We start from the raw sequence: 24,717 nt of genomic DNA, 5'->3' as shown, positions 1-24,717 counted from the left end.
TGTAAGTCCCCGAGAGTTTGAGAGTGTCTTTTCTCTTCCCTTTTTTCCTTTCTTTTAAAGGAGCAAATTCTTGCACGTCACTAGTCGATAGGACCAATAGGGAACTGTAGGTGTGTCTTCCCTAAAGACTATCATCTAGTTTTTGGTCAGTAGATGGTGCAATTACATCACAGAAAATTCTTGTCAGGGGGTCCATTTACCTGTTTGTAAAATGGGTTAACTGAATTTGGTGATGTGTTTGACGTAATTTTTGTTATCTTTATGTCTACTATATATCACAGAACCTGCCATTTTCGAAGCGTTTTCCCAGTCAGGGTGTCTACAATTTCGGTCATAATTTTAGATTTGACACCTCCTAACCTTAATTTCACCCTTTCTCTTACAATGGAACTAGTAATGTTCCGTAATTTTTTTAGAAAGTAATTTGGTGTCTGTCTGATTTTCTTGTCTTGTTTACAGAAGTCGCATTCCTTAGCTCAGACCTGAATGAGTTACAGAAAGAGAATTTTGTGCCTGTCTTAGCCTTGTAATACACAATTTAGTCACCTCTGAGGGTGACTGGTGGCAGTATACACTTTTAATTTCTGTCTTGAAACAAAATGTCTGGAGATATATAAATATACTGACACCCCTTAAGGACACAGCTATTTTCAGCCTTGCAGTCTCCTATCTCTTACATTGAAGACATTATGCCCAATGCAGTGCGATCTGTGCTGGGCAACTGAAAATGCCCAGCACTGATCAGAATGGCATTGGGGCATAGAAGTGATCCTCCAGGGTCTGTTCAGACCCTGTGGGTCTCCCAAGCACCAGATCACTTCAGAGAATGACTGTAGCCTAGCTTGATCGCTCAGTGTTCTTTGTGGATTTAAAAGGCTACATGCAGTGCTGACTTTCAGCACTGCATGCAGCTCATCAAAAAACTAGACAGCCACTAGGCAGCTCATCAAAAAAATGCTTTCAATGCTTTCCATAGGAAATCCCCATTTAAACAGCTGCATGCCGATCTCACTTTGAGCTTTGCATGCAGCTCAGCTGTTTGTCTGGGGCCAGTAAAAATGGCCCCAGCTGACAGAGGGAATCTCTTGATACCTAGGTTTCCTGGTGTCAGCAGAGATTTAACCCTGCTCACACTACATTGCTGTCTATGGGGATTTAAATCCCCATTAAAAGAGCCGCTTGCCTACCTCACTTTGAGCTCTGCATGCAGCTCATCAAAAAGCTTGAGGCCACTAAAAATGGCCCCAGCTGACAGAGGGAACCCCCAGGTTTCTAATAATACCTGGGTTTCCTAGTGTGAGCAGGGATTTAACCTTGCTCTCACTGCATTGCTGTCTATGGGGATTTAAATCCCATTTTAAACAGCTGCATGCAGATCTCACTTTGAGCTCTGCATACAGCTCACATGTCAGTCTGGAGACATTAAAAATGACCCCAGCTGACAGAGGGGAAACCCAGGTACACCACAATCTAGCCAAATAATCTAACCAAATACATGCCACGCTGACTTCCAGCACTGCATGTAGCTCATCAAAAAAGCTGGGGTTACTAAAAATGTCCCCAGCTGATAGAGGGGAGCCCCAGGTTTCCATTGATACCTGGAACTCCCTTGTGTGAGCAGGGATTTAACCCTGATTACACCAAATTATAATAGTGGGGATTTAAATCCCCATTTAAATGCTTGTTTGCAGCGCTCACTTTGAACTCTGCAAACAGAGCATCGGTCAGTCTTGGGCCACTAATTCTGTCCCCAAGTGAGAGAGGGGAGCAGCAAGGTAATATACCCTGCTGGAAAAATACTGAATGACGGAAATTTTCCATCATGTGTCCTTAAGGGTAGGATCAGCATGACGGAAAATTTCCGTCATGCGTCCTTAAGGGGTTAAGAAAAGTAATTTAAAATAAATTTACTTAGTTGTCCTGATTTACAGTGTATATCGAGGAAGTACAAATTAAATATCAGTTTGGAGCAATTTTAGAACATTGTATGTTTGTTTTGTAAGCTTATTCTGTCAACAAAATTGCAATGCAAAAGTGTATATTTATATAAAGTAGGCATCACAGGCTATTTACCTAAAGGAATTTTGAAACTTTTTATGTAGCCATTTAACATCCAATCTCTGCTAAATATTGTAGTAACAATGTGTTTTTTTCAGATTTTTAACATGCACACATACATACCTGTTTTTTTTTTCTTTTTATGTGTATTTATAAACCTGATGTGTACTACTGTACACAACACCATAATGTGTTGAGCTACATCTTCTGAGTACAATAACCCCTAATGTATGCCGCTAACCTGTGGAGTTACAGTGCCATTGAAGAGACCTGACAATTTTTTTTGTATCAATCATGTTTAATTTTGTGCCTAGTCAGGTTTCTGTGAAATTATAGCCTGCCCGGTACAGTTTGTGAAAAAAATGAGGAATAGAAGATGGATTTTGGGACATTTTAGTAGCTCATATATTTAAATTACACTATGAATGCATACCATTTGCAAAAGTGGACACCATGGATACTCACATAACATATTTTTAACTTTATTTAGGTGCCATTATTTAACCATGTTTTCAAAGTTTGTGCTATTAATTTTTGGTTTCCAATTTTTAAAGATTATTTTTTAAATCTTGTGTATCCTACAGTAAAAAAAAATATATCTTAGATGCACTCAGCAACATCTCCTGAGTACAACAATATCCCATATGTATTTCTTTGGCAAGTAACAACCTTAATCCTAATCTAAATCTCTAATCCTAAACCAAGTCTTATTCTAAACTAAATCCTAATCCCACATCTAACCTTAAAGGACCACTCTAGTGCCAGGAAAACATACTCGTTTTCCTGGCACTAGAGTGCCCTGAGGGCGCCCCCACCCTCAGGGTCCCCCTCCCGCCCGGCTCTGGAAAGGGGAAAAGGGGTAAAACTTACCTTTTTCCAGCGCTGGCCCGGGAGCTCTCCTCCTCCTCTCCGCCTACTCTCCGCCCCGTCGGCTGAATGCGCACGCGCGTCAAGAGCTGCGTGCGCATTCAGCCAGTCGCATAGGAAAGCATTTACAATGCTTTCCTATGGACGCTTGCGTGCTCTCACTGTGATTTTCACAGTGAGAATCACGCAAGCGCCTCTAGTGGCTGTCAATGAGACAGCCACTAGAGGATTAGGGGGAAGGCTTAACCAATTTATAAACATAGCAGTTTCTCTGAAACTGCTATGTTTATAAAAAAAATGGGTTAACCCTAGCTGGACCTGGCACCCAGACCACTTCATTAAGCTGAAGTGGTCTGGGTGCCTAGAGTGGTCCTTTAAAGGGACAAACCGATTTCCTGGCACTGCAGGTCCCCTCTCTCTCCCACCCCCCATCCCAAGTTGCTGAAGGAGTTAAAACCCCTTCAGTGACTTACCTGTATCCAGCGCCGATGTCCCTCGGCGCTGGGTCAGGGTCCGCCCACGCACCTCCCTCGCCGACGTCATCCGGCGGGGGAGACCTATTGAGCATGCACGGCCGCCGGCAGGGGAGACCTAATGCGCATCTGCGCACGCGCATTAGACCTCCCCTTAGGAAAGCATTGAAAAATGCTTTCAATGCTTTCCTATGAAAATTTCAGCGATGCTGGAGGTCCTCACATAGCGTGAGGACATCTAGCGACGTTATAGCACACTTTTCATGTGCCATAAACACGGAAGTGCCCTCTAGTGACTGTCTAGTGGCTGTCTAGTAGACAGCCACTAAAGGAGGAGTTAACCCTGCAAGGTAATTATTGCAGTTTATGAAAACTGCAATAATTACACTTGCAGGGTTAAGGGTAGTGGGAGTTGGCACCCAGACCACTCCAACAGGCAGAAGTGGTCTGGGTGCCTGGAGTGTCCCTTAAATTCTAATCATAAAACTCATCCCAATCCTAACCCATACCCTAACCCTATGTTTAACCTTAAGTATAACCATAATTTAATCTTATTCATCACCACAGCGTGTGGGTTGTCGACCGGACAACTCAGTTAGAGCATGGGCGTGCATGCAGGTGGACAGCCTGCCAGCTCAGTTAGAGCATGGGCGTACGGGTGATCGGCCAGCTCAGGAAGAGCATTGGCTTGCATGCGTGTGGTTGACCGGCCATTTTAGGAAGACATAGGTGTGCGGTTGGCCTGCTGAAAAGGAGCGTGGGCATGTGCACGGGTGGGAGGCTCCTGGAGCATTTAGGCAGATGGGCAGGTGTGCGAGGGAGCTGTAACCTCCCTGCTCTGCTCCCTCGCGCGCCCTCCAGTAAAGCCAGGCGCCGAAATATAAAGGCTGGGTGGTCACATTAATGTGGGTGATATTGAAGTGACAATTAATGTGTTTGTGTCTGTCAGTGAGTATGTGGGTGTGTCATTAAGTGCGCTTGTGTGTCAGTGAGTTTTTGTGTTTGTCAGTGAGTGAGTGTGTTTAGGGGACCGGTCCCCCTCCAATCACATGAGAAAGGAGTTCTTACTCACCTTTTTCCCCCATGCTGTGCTGGACTTGCCGCAGCTGGCCCTACCACCGTGACTGCGATCATCAATATTGATGATCTCAGCCAATCTAATGCTTTTTCATAGGAAAGCATTGGGAGGCTATTGCGCATGTGTGACAAAATGCCATGCTGCGCCAATCCGCATCTCCTCATAGAAATTCATTGAATCAATGCATCTCTATGGGGAACTTTCAGTGGCTCCAAGCACAGCGTAAGTGCTGCTCACTGTACAGCACTGACCCTGGATACACTCTAGAGTGACTATCAGTAGAAGTGTAACTAGGCAACAGTGTAAATACTGCCTTTTCTCTGAAGAGGCAGGGTTTACATTGAAAAGTGTGCAGGGACAGGTTATAGAGACGCAAACAATTCCATTAAGCTGTAGTGGTTCTGGTGACTATAGTGTCCCTTTAAGAATTGTATTTTTGACATTGAAAAACCTGGCTCCTAACTTCTTGCTGGCTCCTAGATTTCAAGCAAATTTGTTGAGCCCGGCCCTATCAATTGTGTTAGAATACTTCCTTACTTTGTTGGTTTCAACAGAGGAATTCCATTGCTGTTTTCAACAGAAGGATTCCCGTGCTGACGCTAATTCTAATCTGATCCCTAATCTGAAACTTAAAGGAACACTATAGTCACCTAAATTACGTTAGCTAAATAAAGCAGTTTTAGTGTATAGATCATTCCCCTGCAGTCTCACTGCTCCATTCACTGTCATTTAGGAGTTAAATCACTTTGTTTCTGTTTATGCAGCCCTAGCCACACCTCCCCTGGCTATGATTGACAGAGCCTGCATGAAAAAAAAACTGGTTTCACTTTCAAACAGATGTAATTTACCTTAAATAATTGTATCTCAATCTCTAAATTGAACTTTAATCACATACAGGAGGCTCTTGCAGGGTCTAGCAAGCTATTAACATAGATGGGGATAAGAAAATCTTAATTTAACAGAACTTGAAATAAAGAAAGCCTAAATAGGGCTCTTTTTACAAGAAGTGTTTATGAAAGGCTGTGCAAGTCACATGCAGGGAGGTGTGACTAGTGTTCATAAACAAAGGGATTTAACTCCTAAATGGCAGAGGATTGAGCAGTGAGGCTGCAGGGGCATGTTCTATATACCAAAACTGCTTCATCAAGCTAAAGTTGTTCAGGTGACTATAGTGTCCCTTTAATCCCATTCTACAATTAATTCTACACCTAATCTTAAAAATAAACATAAACATAGTTACATAGTTACATAGTTACATAGTTACATAGTTACATAGTTACATAGTTAGATAGCTGAAAAGAGACTTGCGTCCATCAAGTTCAGCCTTCCTCACACCTGTTTTTTGCTTTTGATCCAAAAGAGAAAAAAAAATAAATAAAAAAAATAAAAAAAAACCCAGTTTGAAGCACAATTTTGCAACAAGCTAGGACACGTAATACTTATTCTAAACTGAATCAAAATCCTTAATTTGATAGCAGCAGCTACAACAGAGAGTGGTACATTGCTGTCATCTACTGGCTATTTTCAATATGTCAGCCTTCTATCACTAATACTGCAGATAATATACCCAATGCCTTACGATCTTTGTTGGGCAACTGACAAAGCCTGGCACAAATCAGAAAGGCATTGGGGCATGTAGGGTGACCCATGCACCATATCAAGTAAGAGAATGACTGTAGCTGAGTTTCACTGCTCCTCAACTGCAGTGCTCTGTATGGAGTTAAAGGGCTACCTGCAGTGCTGACTTTCAAGTGAATGACAGAAAATGTAATGCGTCTTTCAGGGGTTAAGAGTTGGTGTTTTTTTGTATTTAATGTGTAAGTTTAAAAACTCAAAAAATAGGGCTTCTCTCTTTCTTGGCATATCTTTCGAATTATGTTTTCCAAATAGCATGTTTAAAGCAGAACTGGTGCTGCATTCAGAATTGTGTGTCCAATTCAATGATGCCGGCATTTATGGAGCCTAAATTAAAATACTTTACACTATATCTCCAGTCAGTTACATTCAACATAACATCCATTAGGCACAAGTCTTACATACCTCCCAATTCAGAGAATACAATGTTACAGAGTGGTGGAGTTGCCGTATCATGTGCTGTAATTATGACAGTGGCATATTACAGCACTGTAATGGCACTTTGTCTTTTACAGTCAACATTTTAATTTTGACATTTCTGAAGTGAATGCTAAGTGTGCCATGTCATATGATGACCACACTATTTATGTGCTTCCAACCCTTCAGCTGTAATTTGGAGGTTATTGTGGACATTCTGCTAAACAGACACCACTATAAACCTAGTCTGTTTCTAGCAATCTCTGTTAGTGAAATGTACAGCTTGGTATGCAGAGTTACATGAACTGCTGGTAAAACGCTAACTTCTTAATCAGACACGTGAAAGCAAGCTTCTATTTTAGGAGTATTTAGAGAAAGAGAGATAAGTTTGTTCTTCATTATGACTCAAACACAATTGCCATAAGAAAGGAGAAGTATTTAAATATGTTTAGGAATTGGTGGCTGTGTATATATTCCACTTTGTTTCTCTGTGTGGATCTTTCTGTATATTATCACTGTCTCAGACTGGAGTGGCTTTTTGTTGTGCTTCTGTAGCTGTTTGGCCATCGTAAAGGAAAGATGATATGAATATTGTAAAAAAGACATTTGTCACTTTTCAGTGTTTATAGCTGGGTTACAACAGCAGTACTCTCTGGGAAGTGCTCAGAACAAAATGTTTTCAGTAATTTGCATGACAAACAAAGGCCAAAGTGAGGAAGTATCTTGTCATGTTATGAGAGCTCCAAATGGGAACTGAAGAGGAAGAAGCCCTCTGTTCCTGTGCATTACATGTAAACCATGTGGAAATTACACGTTTTAAATCTTTTCATTGCGTATAGATATGCAATCATGTTGCTGTCCTCATAAGAATGAATTTGCGTTACACTGCTAATAACAAGAGCTCAGATGCTCAGAAAGATGGCGCTAATAGGATAGGTAAGGGTCAAGTTAGGTTTTAGAGTACGTTAGGGTTAAACACCCCTTGCTTCCCTATGACCTACACCATGGGCTATACTGCTGAACCAGAGAATTGATTCCAGTACTGGACATAATGACACAAGGGATGTATCTACCACAAGGCATTTGCCTAGGGCTGCACTTTCAGGGGGGTGCCAAAAAACGTCACCCCAAGCTACCAAACTAATGCCTTGTTTACCTCATGTCCTGGGGCTGTCTTTCTTAGCCCCCCCTCCCCCCTCCCCCCCACCCCCCGTGGTGTTAAACTACTAATATTCTAGAGCCAGACGGCAGGGAAGCGCTGTCCTCCACTCTTCTTGCTCTCTCACGCTCTGTGAGTCTGTGAGTGTGTGTAGCTGTCAGTGTGTGTCTGTGAGTGAGTGAAAGTGCGTGTCTGTCAGAGTGTGTCAAATCAGTGAGGATGGTATGTGTGAGTGTGAGTCTGTCAGTGAAAGTGTGTGTTGGTTAAACAGTGTGTGTGTGCCAATGACTGTATGTGTGTGCCAATGACTGTGTATCTGCAATTGAGTGTATGTCAGTGCATGTATCAATGAGGGTCTGTGTCTGTCATTCCTTGACACAAATTAGGGGGGCAAATTAAGATTTGGGGGTGCACAAATTTATTTGTGCCTAGGGCAGCACAAATCCAAAATACACCACTGAATGACACCCCTCATTATGAAACCTTTTTTTTAATGCTATTGTTATATAAAGACATAAGTGAGGTGTTAAAAAGTTTGCTACATTTTTGATTTGCTTGCAGAACAAATGATCTCAGGAATATTTACTAAATCTGTTTACTGAACTTAGAGTGAAGTTGAAAGGGAAAGGGAAAGAGTGAGTGCTTGCCATAAAAGTCAAGCCAGACACTTACTTAACTTAACTAAGTTAACTTTTGCCCTAAAGAGCGCACACCTTTATAAAAAAAAAAAAAATCGGTATTTACTAAGTAAATAGAATACTGAGCACATGCCAGCTCTTTACATTATTGGCTATAGTCTATTGACAATGCATCGGTTTACCTCCTGGTATTTTCTGATGAAGAAACTTATGTTTCTATAATATGTAAGCTATTATTAATATGTATCAATATGTTGTATCACTTTGTACCAGTATCTAGAAGACTTTGCCATTTTTTTTTCACCATACTCATAACATGTACAGACTGCTGGGTCCTTGACACTGTCTGCATCTTGCTAGGGATATCTGTAACTTGTTTGGCAAAATGTTCATGTTGTGATATTCAGAGTAGGTCTCTTAGCAGGTCTCCTGGACTCCAGATATAAACATATAATTATGTACTCATTTAGGAAGTTACCTCCAGACAACTTCTTGAACAAAATGCAAAGGTTTCTGCATGCTCCCACTTCCTCTTAATAAGGTGACAAATAAAGTACACTAATTTGTCTCTCTGGCGTTTTTCTTTAGGATGCTGCGGGAGTAAAACACACACTTTATACTGCACTCACTCCCTGAAACATTTGTGGAGATAGTAATTCCTGCAGGATTAAGTCATCATTATGCAGGTTTCAGCCAATGCTGAGTGAAAATTCACTTAACCCTTAAAGGGTTACTCCAACCAAAAAAACAGTTTGGACTGAAGGGGGTTAGGGGGTCTGTGCCACTAATTTTCCACAGAATTATTATTAGCCAGTCCAGAACTTTCTGGGCTTGCTAATAATGCGGCAGTAGGAGGAGTTACACCTTGAAAGCTAAGGGGTTAATCTCTGTATGAGCAGTGCTACAAAGCACAGACTCCAGCCAACATGACCACTTAGAATCACTGAAGTAGTCATGGTACTTGGACTAGTCATTTAACCCCTTGAGGACGCAGGACGGTTCAGGACCGTCATCGGCATTTTTGCGTTGCCGACCGACGACGGTCCTGAACCGTCCTAAATTTAAAATGTACTTACCCGATCGCCGTCGTTCCCCCGGCGGCGATCGGCGGTGCTCCCGGTGTGGGGAGACTGCCTGCAGCCCAGACAGTCTCCCGATGGCGGTTTAGGACCCCTGGGGCCATGTGATCGCCCAACAGGGCGACCACATGGTCACAATAGGTGTCCTAGTCTCTGCCTGCAGGGGGACTGTCTGTGCTGACAGGCAGTCTCCCTGCCAGTGTAAAATCATAAAAAAATGTAAAGTGAAAGGTAATAAAAAAAAAATATTATTATATATGTGTATATATATATGATATATAGACATATATTATACCTATATAATATATGTCTATATATCATATATATAATGTCATGCTAAGTGTATTTTTATATTAATATGTACATATATTAATATAAAAATACACTTATAATTAATTTGCACACGTATATATATAATATATATAATAACTATATATATTGTATATATATATTATTATAAAATACGAATAATAAATAATTTAAATTAAATTAAAAAAATTAAAAATAATAATAAAAAATTGAAAAAAATTATATATCTATACGAAATTTTATTCTAACTGTATTTTGATATTAATATATATATATTTATATCAAAATACACTTAGAATGAAATTGTATATATCTATGTATATTTAAATAAATAAAAAGAATGCGAACTATTCATATGTCGATATACAAAATTACATAAATAATTATATAAATATACACGTAGACTTCAAATATATAAATATGCATATATATTTAAATTCTACGTGCGTATTTAGGTAATATTTTTACATAATTAAGTTATTTTATTGATTGCAATTTAAGGGACCTGCCTGCCAACCCAGGCCGAAAGACCAGAGAATTTAATTTGCCATCACTGTATTTTACCCTGTAACGTTCTACGACACCCTAAAACATGTACATGGGGGGTACTGTTTTACTCGGGAGACTTCGCTGAACACAAATATTAGTGATTCAAAACAGTAAAACATATCACAGCGATGATATTGTCAGTGAAAGTGACTTTTTTTGCATTTTTCACACACAAACAGCACTTTTACTGATGATATAATTGTTGTGATACATTTTCCAGTTTTGAAACACTAATATTTGTGTTCAGCAAAGTCTACTGAGTAGAACAGGACCCCCCATGTACAGGTTTTATAGCCTTTTTGAAAGTTACAGGGTCAAATATATAGGTCAAATATTTTTACATTGAAAATGGCCAGGTTGGTTACGTTGCCTTTGAGAGCGTATGGTAGCCCAGGAATGAGAATTACCCCCATGATGGCATACCATTTGCAAAAGAAGACAACCCAAGGTATTGCAAATGGGGTAAGTCCAGTCGTTTTTAGTAACCACTTAGTCACAAACACTGGCCAAAATTAGCGTTCAATTTAGTTTTTTACACACAAACAAATATGAACGCTAACTTTGGCCAGTGTTTGCGACTAAGTGGCTACTAAAAAAGTCTGGACATACCCCATATTGAATACCCTGGGTTGTCTACTTTTAAAAAAATATGTACATGTGGGGTGTTATTTAGCAATTTATGACAGATAACAGTGTTACAATGTCACTATTGATACATTTTAAAAATGTATGTTTTGAAACCGCAATATCCTACTTGTACTTATAGCCCTATAACATGCAAAAAAAAAGCAAAAAGCATGTAAACACTGGGTATTTTTGAACTCAGGACAACATTTTGAATCTATTTAGCAGTTTTTTTCATTCGCTTTTGTAGATGAGTAAAAGATTTTTCACATAAAATTCAAAAAACGTGTATTTTTTTCAATTTTTCATCATATTTTTTCATTTTTTTTAAATTAAATTAGATGAGATTATATAAATAATGGTATGTAAAGAAAGCCCCTTTTGTCCTGAAAAAAACAATATATAATTTGTATGGGAACAGTAAATGAGAGAGCGGAAAATTACAGCTAAACACAAACACCACAAAAGTGTCAAAAAGATGCCTGGTCGCAAATGTACAACATCGCAAAAAAAGTCCAGTCCTTAAGGGGTTAATCAAGTCTAGTCTTTCTGCTTAAAATCCTATAAGGTATATGACATGGCAGGATGCTGGGATTGCAATCCTACATAAAGCAGATCTTTATTATTTTTTTTAAATATTCCATTTGTATTTAGTCCATATATCAACCCATTATAATAATACAATGCCTATTTAGGCAATCCAGAACAGTTTTGTTTTCTAGAGTTTGGATGTTTAACCCCTTCAGTATTAAACATTGCTGCAATAAGAGAATTTACAAAAACTAGGCTAATAGTTCGTAAAAGAGAGAGGCCTAAATGCTTGAAAGCAGGGGGTAAGCCTTAGGATGTAGATAAATAAAAACATATGAATAACACCAAAGCAAGCAAAAGTCGCAAGTGTTAATGTCTATAAAAGGGTGAAAAATATGATGGGCAACAGTGTAATAAGATTATAATTTAATACAGTCAGTAAAGGTATAACACTTCTGATTATATAGGTTAGGAGTATCTTTACACTTCACAAAAAATTCAAAAATAGAGTAAATAATAGAGAAGGGGGGAGGTACTATAACTCCACTAGCAGTATAGCCACAGGCAGGATGAATAGCTGCGGCTTAATCCATAGGATCATTTTTTTTCTGTTAACTCTAACGTGTTACTCAGCCCCCTTGCCCCTCTGCGTCGCAGAAGATCAGCAAATCGTCGGAGTAAATAAGGCAATGGATGCACTTTGCTCGAAAGTGTGCCATGACTGGCTTCAGCAGCTTTGTGAAGCACCACAGAGCCGAGTTAAGTCCGAACGGTAGAACACATGAACTGGCAGTTCCGTTGTCTCCAAACGCACTGTAGAAATCTCCAACTCTCCGACACGATTGGCACTGAGAGGTACGCATCCTTGAGGTCGAGTCGGGTGGATCAGTCATTGGCCTGCAGAAGGTCTCGAAGTAGGTGGATGCTTTCCATTTTGAAGTGTCAGTAGATCACATTGAGCCATTGAGTTGACGAAGGTTAATGACTGGTCGATAATCTCCCGTCTTTTTCTTTACCAGAAAGATGTTGCTGAAGATTCCGCCTCCATCCGGAGCGATTTGGAAAGCCCCTTTGTCGAAGAGGGAGAGTATTTCTTCGTCCTCCAGGTGGTTGTGTTTTCTTGACAAGTGTAGAGGAGGTGGGCAGGAAGTTTGAGCGGGGCGCACATGAAATTCTATGATGTAACCTTGAACGGTTTCTAGGACCCATGCAACCATAGTGATTGTCGTGCTTCTTTAGCAGAGGGTGGAGGGGGTTGACTATACTCCAGCCAAGACCTTTTTCCCCGGAGATAGCCACTCTGCTTTATGATTTTATTTAACTTAGATAGGTAGCCATCTAGACAGTTCGGCTACTGGTTTGTTTGTGAGGGGAAGGAGTTTGTGCCGCTACGGTGGCACAGGGTGATGGGAGTTGGGGAGATATACGACTGGGTCAATTGATATTACTCTCTCCAGCCTAACTATATCTGTATCCCTGGGCTATAGGTGTTACAAACAGGGTTAACACAGGCAAAGATATTAGTATCTCTTCCTTTTTTCGTTCCCCTCAGTTTTATATGTATTTTTTCACAATCAGGATTTTAACTTTATAGAATTAAAAGTTATATTTTATTTTTTGATAGGACTACCTAGGGTTGCTGGAAAAGTACAAGAGCTTTAAAGGGATTTCAGCTAGATAAATTATTTTTTCCTTTAGCATTCTTGTACTTTCTTTTTCCTTTCTTTTCAATTAGTTTATGTTCAGGGGTTAACCCCCATAAACCTTCAGCAACCTGACACATTCTCTCTAATTTCTTTCTATATTATTAACATGCTTTTTTACCTCCGCAATGAAAGGCTACCCGAAGAGCAGTCTGTTCGCCAAAGGACCCAGTTCCTTGGAGCTCAGGTCTAACAGCTTGGAGTCGATACTCAGAAGTGCCGACTTTCGTCTTTCTGAACAGAGCGCTGCGTTAGCGTTACCTAACATATATATGGCGCGTTGGGCCCACTCCCTCATGTCTTGTTGTATCGAATTCGGGAGTGAGCGCGACTTTGTCGGGGAGGAGTGGGCGAGGGCATTCGGCCCTGAGTTTGGCCCTTACGTCTTTCTCAAGTGGCTTGTGAAGCCAAAAATGCACGAAATGTGCCAGAAGGTCAGGTAGGGACAACTCCGATGACCTAGAATGTCTGATGGTACGAGAATCGAACAAGGGTTCTCCCAGGTCGTCAAAGAAGACACCTTCTTCTTTAAGCTTGGTCGGCCGTGTGTCCGCCCTTCGAAAATCATCACCCAACACTGTTTCCTTCATGTAGCGGGAATCCAACTGGGTTAAGTCCAGCCAGTCGTCTTTTGGATTCTTTTGGAGCGCTTAACTGGGGCTTTGACTCTGGTCGTAGAGGGGGTCGTTTCTTTCCAGTGATGTTTGGGGCTCACCATCTCCCTGGCGGTGTCCGGCCCAGTGAGGGCTTTCGTGTCTGGTGCCCCTGGCTCTGGGGTCTGTGGCAGCACCCTCCACCTTTTCCGCCGATGCTGCAGCGTTAATCAATGCCTGGAGGTCTTTTGTCTGTGAGGGTGTGTCACTCATCTTGGGTGATTAATCCTGTTGGGGAACAGTGACAGTCAGGGTTCGGTCCCCACACATACAATACACCACAGGGTGCCAGGCTCCTGGTACAACTGGGGTTCGCCCAGAAATTGGTCAATGCTGAGTGTGACTCGGAAACAAATTCAAAGTGTCAGTGCCAATATGAGAGTGGCTCACCCTCTAATGTACGAAAGGGGGTCTCCCTTGCGTTATCTGAGAGATGTGGAACCACTGAGGGTTGTGTATGGAAGGGGGGTAAACAACAAGCTATGTATACACAGACAGCGTTTGTAGAATCGGGCTATATGGGTACAATGAGAGGGGGCTCACCCCTGTGACGTCTGCTAGTGCAGAGTCTGGCCCTTAGGTAACTGGGAGCTCACCCCACGTGGTGTTTCATGTGAACAGAGGACACCCAAATATGACAACCTATTACTTGGCACAAAATGGAGAAATAAAGTAAACAGAGTGCAGGTCAGGAGTCCGGATACAAGTCAAGGGCTCATGAGCTGCACCACTGTAACCACCTAATAGGGAGCTCCAATGAGGGGTAACCCTCCAAAATATGTGGGTAATAGGAGTAGGTGATGTGTAGAGTCCCAGAAAGGGGAAACCAACATCAGGAGAGCTCCACTGTATAAAAAATGAGGAAGGGAGGCCCTACCTTTAATCAGTCTAAGGATAAAAAGGGATATGCAAACAAAAAGTATAACTTGAAAAAAAGGGAGATCTACTAAACGGTGTCCAGGGGATCAATTGTCTGGAGTACTAGCTAGCATCTAAGTTCCTGTTCCCCTAGTGTCCGACTGACAGGAAGGTAGTGTAAATGAGGTTAGGGAGAGAGAAGAGGCACAGGGTCCCCAGAGAACAAGGGACCGGGTAATCAGGTCTAAACGCAGATGAAAAGCCTCACACAAAAAATAAAAAATAAAATAAAAATAAATAAATAAATCTCTCAATGCACCCTAAAAGTTACCTCGACACCGTGGTCTAACCACTAGTGTCTACCTGAACCAACTCTCCCTACTAAAGATATAAATAAATAAATAAACACCTAAAAATCAATAACCATAGTGGTAACAAAAATAAAAAAGTGCTACCAAGTGCAGAGATTAAAGAAAAAGAAAACGCTTGACGCGCGTTTCGGCGTGTTCAAAACGCCGTCGTCAGGAGCCTTTTTTTCAAGTTATACTTTTTGTTTGCATATCCCTTTTTAGCCTTAGATTGATTAAAGGTAGGGCCTCCCTTCCTCATTTTTATACAGTGGAGCTCTCCTGATGTTGGTTTCCCCTTGTGGGACTCTACACATCACCTACTCCTATTATTACTTGGCACAGTAGCTGTATAAAAAACACAGTAGCACTGTTATCAGATTGTATCCCAGCCACTGGTATGCCACACATTGCAACATAAATGACAGTTTTCATCCATAAACAGGTACCTGGAAGGTAAGTAGAAGCACTTGCAGGAGGTTACAAGGCCAGATGGTACAGTAGGTAAGTATTCCCAGTTTCCAGATCTGGAATGAAAATTAGATGGCCACCGTGAATCTCGCGGTCCTCGCGATAATCCAAGATGGCCGCTGCACGCACGTTATGGTCGGCGTGGCCTGTAGTTGCAGGCCTGCCGCAAGTATGCGAGGCTGTCATCCCCACCATCCTCCATATCCCCACAGAGACCAGGTGGAGACCATGTAAGTGAGTCGGGTCGCGCCACGCTCGAGATAAGAGGGCAAACAGGCAAGCATAGAGCTCTGAGGGATAGTGACAGAATACAGTATAGGAACCGTTACAGTTATGAAGTCAGTAGTCTAAGAGAGGGGTGAGGAAAAGGGAAAAGGAGAAACAAGAAGCAACATAACTTCACATACCATATAAAGAAATAAACCACAAAACCATAAGGTATAACAGGTATATAAATATGCAGTAGAAATACTAGGTAAAATACTCTGATCTGTGCATTCTGGAGCAGCAAAGAAAGAGGAAGTGATCAGGCTGACAGGGTCCTTTATAGAGTTGGATACTTGTTTCTGATTGGTTGTTTCTGTTTGATCTGTGCTGCTGGATTTTACAGTAAAGAGAGTTATACAAAATATGAAACCTCCTGTCATGTGATAACATTTAGTGATGGCCATAAGTAAATACCCATCTGTTGTGAAAAAACATCTCCCATGAAGCATTCACAGCATTACATCTGGCAGAGCACAATGGAAGATGTAGTTCTACAAGGGATAACGATCTACCTTAAGGAACCTACATTTTGATTTTTTTATGAGTTGTATATGAAGCTTAGATATAGTGAATTCGTGCAATTCATGTTCATATTCTGTAACAGGGTGTACCATTAGAGCGCTGACAGTATATACGTAATATGATATTATATCGGATAATACGTTCATTTTTACAGTTTCCCATTGAAGACCTTTTTAACACATCTGTGTATGCACTTGGCTCCTCAGATATTTGCACAAGTTTCTGAAATAGCAGTACTAAAGCAGGAATAAAGTTAATGTCACATACAATAGGTGTGAAACTAGATTCATAAAAAAAAAAAAAAAATAGTCAAATGTTCTGCTCATGGACATTTGTAACAAGCATGATGGCATTTTAAGTAAGTTTCCTAAAAATGTCACCGGAATCTAATGGTTGTTTATAATCACAATATGAAAACAGTGCTCTGCAAGGGTGGCAAACAGAAACACAGTGGTTTTGAAGTGTAGGTCAGGAATAGTATTGAAACACATAATGTGACACATAGTAATCTTTTCTACAAGAATAAAGAGTTACAATATATAGCACTAATAAATGGGGAACTGGATAAGGTTTTGAATTAAAGGGTGCAATGTGTTGAGTTTGTTTAAGGAGAACACATACAGCATTGTTTTAATAAATAATGGGAATGCTAAGAAAACTGGGGAACATCATTGTGAAAGCTGGAGCAGTAGAGATAAGTGAATAGATAATAGTTTGTTTTTTTAACAGAGAATAGAATGGATTTATATTCATAGTGTAGGTGGAGGGATATGTGTTTGCTAAAGTGGAACTATAAAAACGGTTGGCATCTATGTTGCAATTGAAAGGGAGAGGCGAGGAGGAAGAGATGGTAGGGACAAAAGTGAGGTCATGGGAATAATTCTTATTAGAAAAGTAACATCTTGCAGGTTTTTCATTAAAGGACCACTAGAGGCACCCAGACCACTTCAGCTTAATGAAGTGGTCTGGGTGCCAGGTCCAGCTAGGATTACCCTGCCTGCTGTAAACATAGCAGTTTCAGAGAAACTCCTATGTTTACAAATGGGTTAATCCAGCCTCTAGTGGCTGTCTCATTGACAGCCGCTAGAGGCGCTTCCACGCTTCTCACTGTGATTTTCACAGTGAGAAGATGCCAGCGTCCATATGAAAGCATTGAGAGTGCTTTCCTATGGACTGGCTGAAAGCGCACGCGGCTCGTGCCGCGCATGTGCATTCAGCCGATGACGGGGAAAGGAGGAGGAGAGTCCTCAGCGCTGAGGGAGGGGGGCCCTGAGGGTGAGGGGGACCCAAGGACACTATAGAGGACCCTATAGAGCCAGGAAAACGAGTTTACTGACAAAAAGTGTTGTAAAAGAGTTGTGTTTGCACCAGGTAAAGATAATAAAAGAGGAAATTACTGTATTACCTTCCCACAACACAGCATGAAAGGCAGCCTCTGTGGATCATTGCCACCTATAAATCTTGTCTATATTATTGTGCAAGGCGTTACCCTTTCTCCATTTGTCCCTTTTACTATGTCAAAACAGCTGTATGCACTCCCTAAATGCACGCTCTGTGCCTCTCCTAGTTGTGCAGAACTGTGTTCAAAGTGTACATGCTGTACAAAACCCATGTGACTTGTACAGGCTCCCTCATACAGCTTTCTTTTAGAGGACCTGCAGACCAGTCTCATGTATACATAGCTGCAAATAGATTTTTGCATGAAATAACAACAACATCTGAATGAAATTCTGTCTGCACAGAGACCTTTATCAGTTAGCCAAGTAGATTAATTTGTGTACTTTCACAAAGAAATTATTGGCAACTGCTGAACTACGTAACATAAAAACATTAAAAAAAAAATACAGTTGTAAAACAAAATAATAAGATTAAAGAGAGAGAGAGAGAAAGGGTAGCATAGAAAAAAAATCAGATCGTCGATTTGTGTTGTCTCTACATATAAATACCAATGTTACTGTCCCAGCTCTTCTGATAGCTGTGTGAGTGTCAGTGAATATACAGTACATGGGATATTAGGCAGTATCGAGGGGGAAATAGGTGTTGTAAATATGTAAATTCTGACCCTCTGCTGTTTCTAAGGCTACCTGCAGCTCTGTATCAGGACATGAGTTTCTGAACATTACGGTAAACAGGGTGCTCTCTGATCACATGACTCCAAAGAGTATGTTTCTTCACAGTTTCTAAAACTGAGAAGCGAGAGGCGAGGATCAGAAGTAACTGCCGTGCTGGGTGAGCTGCTGTATTGACCCACAAACAGAATTGGGGAAGTACAGCGTCTGAGGGACAGGGAAAACACATTCGAGGGGACAGTGGCAGAGAACAAAGTCTAGGAGACAGTGGGAAAATACAGAGTGCAGAGAACAGTGGGTTATTACAGAAACTAAGAAACAGTGTAGGTGGTACAGAGTCTAGGAGACAGGGAGTATAGAGTGTTGGGAGGCAGTGAGAGTATTATTATTATTGCCATTTATATAGCGCCAACAGATTCCGTAGCGCTTTACAATATTATGAGAGGGGATTTAACTATAAATAGGACAATTACAAGAAAACTTACAGGAACGATAGGTTGAAGAGGACCCTGCTCAATCGAGCTTACATTCTATAGGGTAGTATAGAGAGTTATACAGAAGGTAGGGGACAGTGGGGGAGTACAGAGTGTGTAGTTACTGAGCGTAGGGGCAGCTCAGTCAGTGGACAGTGAGGGAACCACAGTAGTCCTTTTATTATGTGTATAGTGTAAAGAGCACAGCTACATCCAGTTTTCTATAGAGTGGGCAGAGCAGGTTATAAACAGAACTGTATCTGGCCCAGAGGAGAGACATCTATCTGTAGGGGGCAGCCAGCTCCCCGGGATTATGTTGACTAAGTATTGATTTGTAAAGTAGTCTGATCATGGGGATGTGTTACAGTCTAAGACCCAGGCTCATTGGACACCACAACTCAATAACCTACCTTAATGCCAACTGCCATCCTGGGGCTGGAGGGGGGGAAGACCATTGCACATTGGATATAAATGACCCTAGGGTGAAAGCTGAAATAAAAGCCAGGATTAAACTGCAACAGAAGAAAAGCCGAAGCATTGACAAGACCCTAAAGGCTGAGAAACTGGTGTACAAACAGATACACAGACTGCTACTTCTTGGTAAGTCCATCAGAAACTAGTTCAGTTCTCTTGACAAGGGTAGGTTAGGGAAAAATCGGAACTGTGTAAAAGTCACCTAGTATTTATAGAGTATAAATGGCTGAAGCAGGGCTTTTTTTCAAATTTAATTGCACAATACAGGGTTATTCAAAGTAAGAATTCAGAGTGAATTTCAAACTTAAGACCAAAACAGCTGCTCTGGAAAAATTGAGCTATGTTTCCAATTTAGCTATTTTGGCCTAAAATGCAAAATCGACTTTGAATTTCTCACTTTAATGAATAACCCTGAGCAGCATTATTTGTAAAGGACCAACTGTGCCTCTGAAGTGCTAATGTTAGGGAAATTCCCTGCACCAGACACAAAACTGAAAATTAACTCTTTACTTAAGGCAGATGTCTAAATAACTTTTTTTGTGAATAACATAAAAAATATTAATTTAAACAGTTAATGGGCAAAACATTTAAGAAATATCCTCTGTGGGTGTTGCCAGTGTGCCTTAAGAACTAGGGAGTTGCCAGGACCAACAATGTTCTCTTGCCTACCTTTTGAATGCTGCGCTGATTTTATTAAGACACGGAGGCTCCTATTATGCTGCACTCTTTCTTTATTTCCCTCAGCAGCAAAGAAAAATTTTTTAAAACATAACCAGTACATAACATTAACAGTCTGAGAGCAGTGTCTCCTTAGCAACGGTAACAGCCAATCAGGTTCTTCTCTCCAGCATAATAGGTTCTGTCAACCAATCCAATTCCTCTTTCTTTGCTGCTCCCTCAGTTAAGTAACATCAGGTCCCCACGGTTCCTTAACTGTGGGGATCATATTTTGTATTATTATTATCAAATTTTGTATTATAATTCATTATTGTACCTTTAATAATTTACTGATTAATATTGTCTATGTACTATGCCTGTGGGATTTATGTATCTCTTTAATTGATTCCTGTCATATACAGTTTTCTCCTTATACTTTCATCCTTTGTGTACATACTTGTTGTTATTTTCTAATACTCCTGGATCCTAATTCCTACACTGCAAACCTGAGCCCAATCTTTATTGATCGGGCGCAGGGAAGTTGAGCGGAATTTTGGTGTCCTGTCAGCATTTCTGCGCGCCATTTGAGCCTGTCAGATCCAACCGTCATTCACTTTGTTCTACCGAATAGCTTAGTATTATACAACGGCATTCGTGTATTTACTTACGCATTCGGTAGTTTAACCGCACAGTGATATCTAGCTTCACCTTTCGCGGCAATCAATTACACGAACACTGCCTTGTTCGTGACTTTAGCCGCGCGCGGCGGCCATTTTATTGGTTTCCCGCGCTCTGAAGCTGATAACGCCTCCAACGGCCGGAATTCGGTGTTGGGGTTTAGCGTTAGTGGCGGTCGGACGGCTCTCTGTGCATCCGGTTGATTTTTTACACTCATTCATTCGTTTATATTGTGAGTAACTATTTGTACCCTCATTTCCCCTCCTTTTTCCTTGGGGTTAATCAACCCTCCCTTCTAGGTTGTTTTATTCCTCTAGGTTGTATAAATTGAATCTGTTCTGTTTAAACCTGTCAGTTTCTCAGCATAATCATTATGCCTACTGACAAGGATGGTCAAAATCCCTCAGGGTCTCAGGTCCCCGTTCAAGGGAGTTCTAATACACCCCCAGCTGAATTTAATACCACTGCGGATATGCAGACTGTATTTGACAGATCCATGTCACAGGCTATGACAAAAGCCTTTACTTCAGCTATGGGACTTATGTCTGATTCACTGTCACAGACACTGACACATGCCCTCATGCAGGCACAGAAATCAGCTCAAACAGCCACTACCCAGGCCCCTATACAGCCTCAGGCTGGCCGCAAGGCATTGACAAAATCAAAACACTCCTCTCTATCTCAGATGGACAGCTATACACCTGTCACAGATGGCGCGCCTATTCCACCACCGCGCAAAAGAGCCACTAGCCGGGCAAAATCGGCTAGGTTATGGAAGAGGGCAAAAGCCCAGCTAGACTCTGAGTCGGATCTCAGTGATATTGAGGAGGAGACTTATCAGGATTCTGAAGATCCCTCGGATCTAGAATCAGATAGTCTGGCTGAAGGTTACGACCCTGACCGAGATCGCACTGCGTCTCAAACCGATGTATATCAGTTGGACCAAAAAACCCCAGGGGACACGGATATGATCCTGGACCCCCACGGGGAACCCCTGTTTGACCCTGTTGACCTGCGCCACCCGCGTTCAGCGGAATGGTCACCCTCGGACCATGTGGCGAGATATATTGCTTCTAGAGTGCGCAAGCCTTTGGATAAGGCGACACGCAATAAACTCAGGGCGGAATGCCCACGACCCACGGTCCCTGATGATGCTTGCAGAACACCTGCAGTAGACCCCAAAATTATACAATTCCTGAGTAAAACAGGTTGGAAGCCTAACAAAGGCTTGGATTTTTCCCTGCGCAATTGCCAGGATAAAGTGTTAGACATACTTGGTCCAGCAACCAAGATTTTTGAGATGGTCGAGGACGACCAGGAGTTGGACCGAGCCGCCATAAGCGGGTGGATCCAAAGACTGATTTGCTTAATTGGCAATGCCAACACTGCGATGGCTACGGAGCGTCGCAAATCTATATTGCTTAAAATTGAACCAAAATTAATTAATATGGCTCTGAATGAGCCGGGCACCCAAGCCAAAGGTCTCCTGTTTGGAGACAACTTCGTTAAGGAACTGGGCTCCTTCGTCCAGACGTTTACTGCCCTTGATAAGGCGCAATCTAACATGCGCAAAGTATTCCACCCTAAGATTTTTGGTGGGGCCGGAAGAGCCAGGAGCCGCCTGTCCGGCCGTGTTAACAGGAGTTCTTTCAGACAGAACCGAGGCTCCTACATTGGGCGAGCTACCTTCCAAGAACATCGCAACACCCCGGCCTTCTTCCCACAACGTGGGCGGCCATGGGTTGCTCGCGGACCACGAAGTGCCCACTCAGGACGACGGCCTTATGGTAAGTCCTCTTACATTTCATTCTTCCCTATGGGCAGTGGGGGGCAGACTCCGTCATTTTTCCCATGTATGGGCACACATTACATCAGATGTTTGGGTATTGAACACTGTAAAGGGATATGGCATAGACTTCCTATCCACACCAATACAACACTACCCCCCACGGGAAATCCATTTTTCCCAACAAGACACAACCCTTGTCACCAAGGAGATACGAGATTTGGTAAGAAAACAGGCCATTACAGAAATCCCTGTGAACACACCAGGGTATGTGAGCAACCTATTCCTAGTTGCCAAAAAAGGTGGCGGTGTTCGCCCAGTGATCAATTTGAAACACCTCAATACTCACGTAGCATACAACCATTTCAAAATGGAGGGAATACATTGTCTAAGGGACCTCCTCCAGCCAGCAGATTGGATGGTAAAGTTAGACCTACAAGACGCGTACCTCACGGTACCGATTGCCCTACAACACCAGGACTTCCTGCAATTCATATGGCAGGGAAGGAAATGGAGATTCTCATGTCTCCCGTTCGGACTATCTTCAGCCCCGTGGTGCTTCACCAAGCTGATGAAGCCCGTGGTCGCCTTACTGCGCAGTCGAGGAGTACGTCTCGTAATCTACTTAGACGACATCCTCGTTATGGGCCAATCTTCGCAACTTGCCGAAACCCATCTACACTGGACTCAGACTCTGCTACAAAACCTGGGTTTTCTCGTCAATTGGGAGAAATCAATTCTGGTTCCCACACAACACATAGAATTCTTGGGGCTCATCGTGGACTCCACGTCTCAAACCTTACACCTGCCATTAACGAAACTGAACGGTATAAAGAAAGAGATCAGACGCACGCTGGCTATGCCCCAGCTCACTATCAGACAATTGGCAAGGGTGATAGGTCTTCTAGCGGCCTCTATACAAGCCATTTTTCCGGGCCCTCTCCATTATCGGGCACTACAGCGCCTACAAGCTTCCCATTTGAGAGACGGGGTAACCTACTCGGACTGGATCACCCTAACCGCAGAAGCAAAAGAAGAACTAAAATGGTGGCTCCTCCATATGGAAGCCTGGAATGGTCGCGCCATCTTTGGCACCACACCAGACCTCATTATAGAATCCGACGCGAGTTTAATCGGTTGGGGTGCACGCTGTGGGAATGTATCTACAGGTGGCAGATGGTCCGACATAGAATCATCCCTCCATATCAATTGCCTGGAACTTCTCGCGGGGTCCTTCGCGATCCGCAGTTTTTCGCCGACCCATGCCCAGTGCTCTATTCTTTTGAAGATGGACAATATATCAGCAGTTCGATATATCAACCATCTAGGGGGCACGAAATTGAGGATTCTGGCGAACATGGCACGAGATTTCTGGCAATTCTGCCTGGCACAAGGCATTTCAGTCACAGCAGAATACATTCCCGGTCTATGCAACACCACTGCGGATTGGTGCTCACGACACCTCAAGGACCCCAGCGACTGGCGACTGAGCCCCAGGGTCTTCAAAGAGATACGGTCATTATGGGGCCCCTTGGACAAAGATCTCTTTGCTTCCCGCTTGAATGCACAAATACCCAGATTTGTCAGCTGGAGACCGGACCCATCCGCACTGGCAACAGATGCATTCACCCAAGATTGGGCGTCCACAAGGAATTATGCCTTTCCACCGTTTGCCTTGATCCCACGTTGCCTACTACAACTGCGTCGCCAGACGGGAACAATGGTGATTGTGACACCGTTATGGCCTTCCCAACCATGGTTCCCTCCCCTCTTAGAGATGGTGATAGATATACCCCGCACTCTCCCGCACTTCGAGTACCTCCTCCAGGACCCGGACGGGTCCCCTCACCCCTTGATACAACAAGGTCTTCTTCAGCTCACAGCGTGGCTGATTTCAGGGGACCTTGGACAATCCAGGGAGTTTCGGAGGCAACTCTTCAGCTTCTCGAGGGCGCATGGGCACCCGGCACGAGACAGGCTTATAAGTCTGCTTGGAACAGATGGCGTGATTGGTGCCTGGAACGAGATTTGGATCCCATATCGGCTCCTTTGACTTCGATCCTTCAGTTCCTGACCTCACTATTTCAAGATGGCAAGGCCTACCGTACGGTAAACCTGTATCGGTCGGCCATTTCGGCTTCACATCGGGGCTTAGATGGAATCCCGATAGGAAGACAGACAATGATATGTAGACTGTTGCGCGGCATAAAATTTGCACGCCCACCGTTACCACGATATTCAGTATTATGGGACGTCTCCATCGTTCTCACTTTTCTAGAAGCATGGCCAGACAATGCAGTCATGTCTCTGAAACAACTGTCTGCTAAACTAGTGATGCTCCT

General features: G+C 42.5%; 1 protein-coding gene across 1 annotated transcript in view; it reads left to right on the top strand.

The window, feature by feature from the left end:
• The first annotated feature begins 18,913 nt into the window (after window positions 1–18,913).
• The window catches only part of GNAS (GNAS complex locus), a 142,294-nt gene continuing 136,490 nt past the window's right edge, over window positions 18,914–24,717 (top strand). Inside the window, exon 1 of the mRNA XM_063459636.1 lies at window positions 18,914–19,380. Coding sequence (XP_063315706.1) covers window positions 19,131–19,380 — 250 coding nt within the window. The 5' untranslated portion in view covers window positions 18,914–19,130. The remainder of the gene's footprint in view (window positions 19,381–24,717) is intronic.

Source organism: Pelobates fuscus, chromosome 6, assembly GCF_036172605.1.
Source record: "Pelobates fuscus isolate aPelFus1 chromosome 6, aPelFus1.pri, whole genome shotgun sequence".
In the NCBI taxonomy this organism is placed as follows: Eukaryota; Metazoa; Chordata; class Amphibia; order Anura; family Pelobatidae; genus Pelobates; species Pelobates fuscus.
The sequence above is the reverse complement of the archived record's forward strand: the minus strand, read 5'-3'. Positions and strand labels throughout refer to the sequence as shown.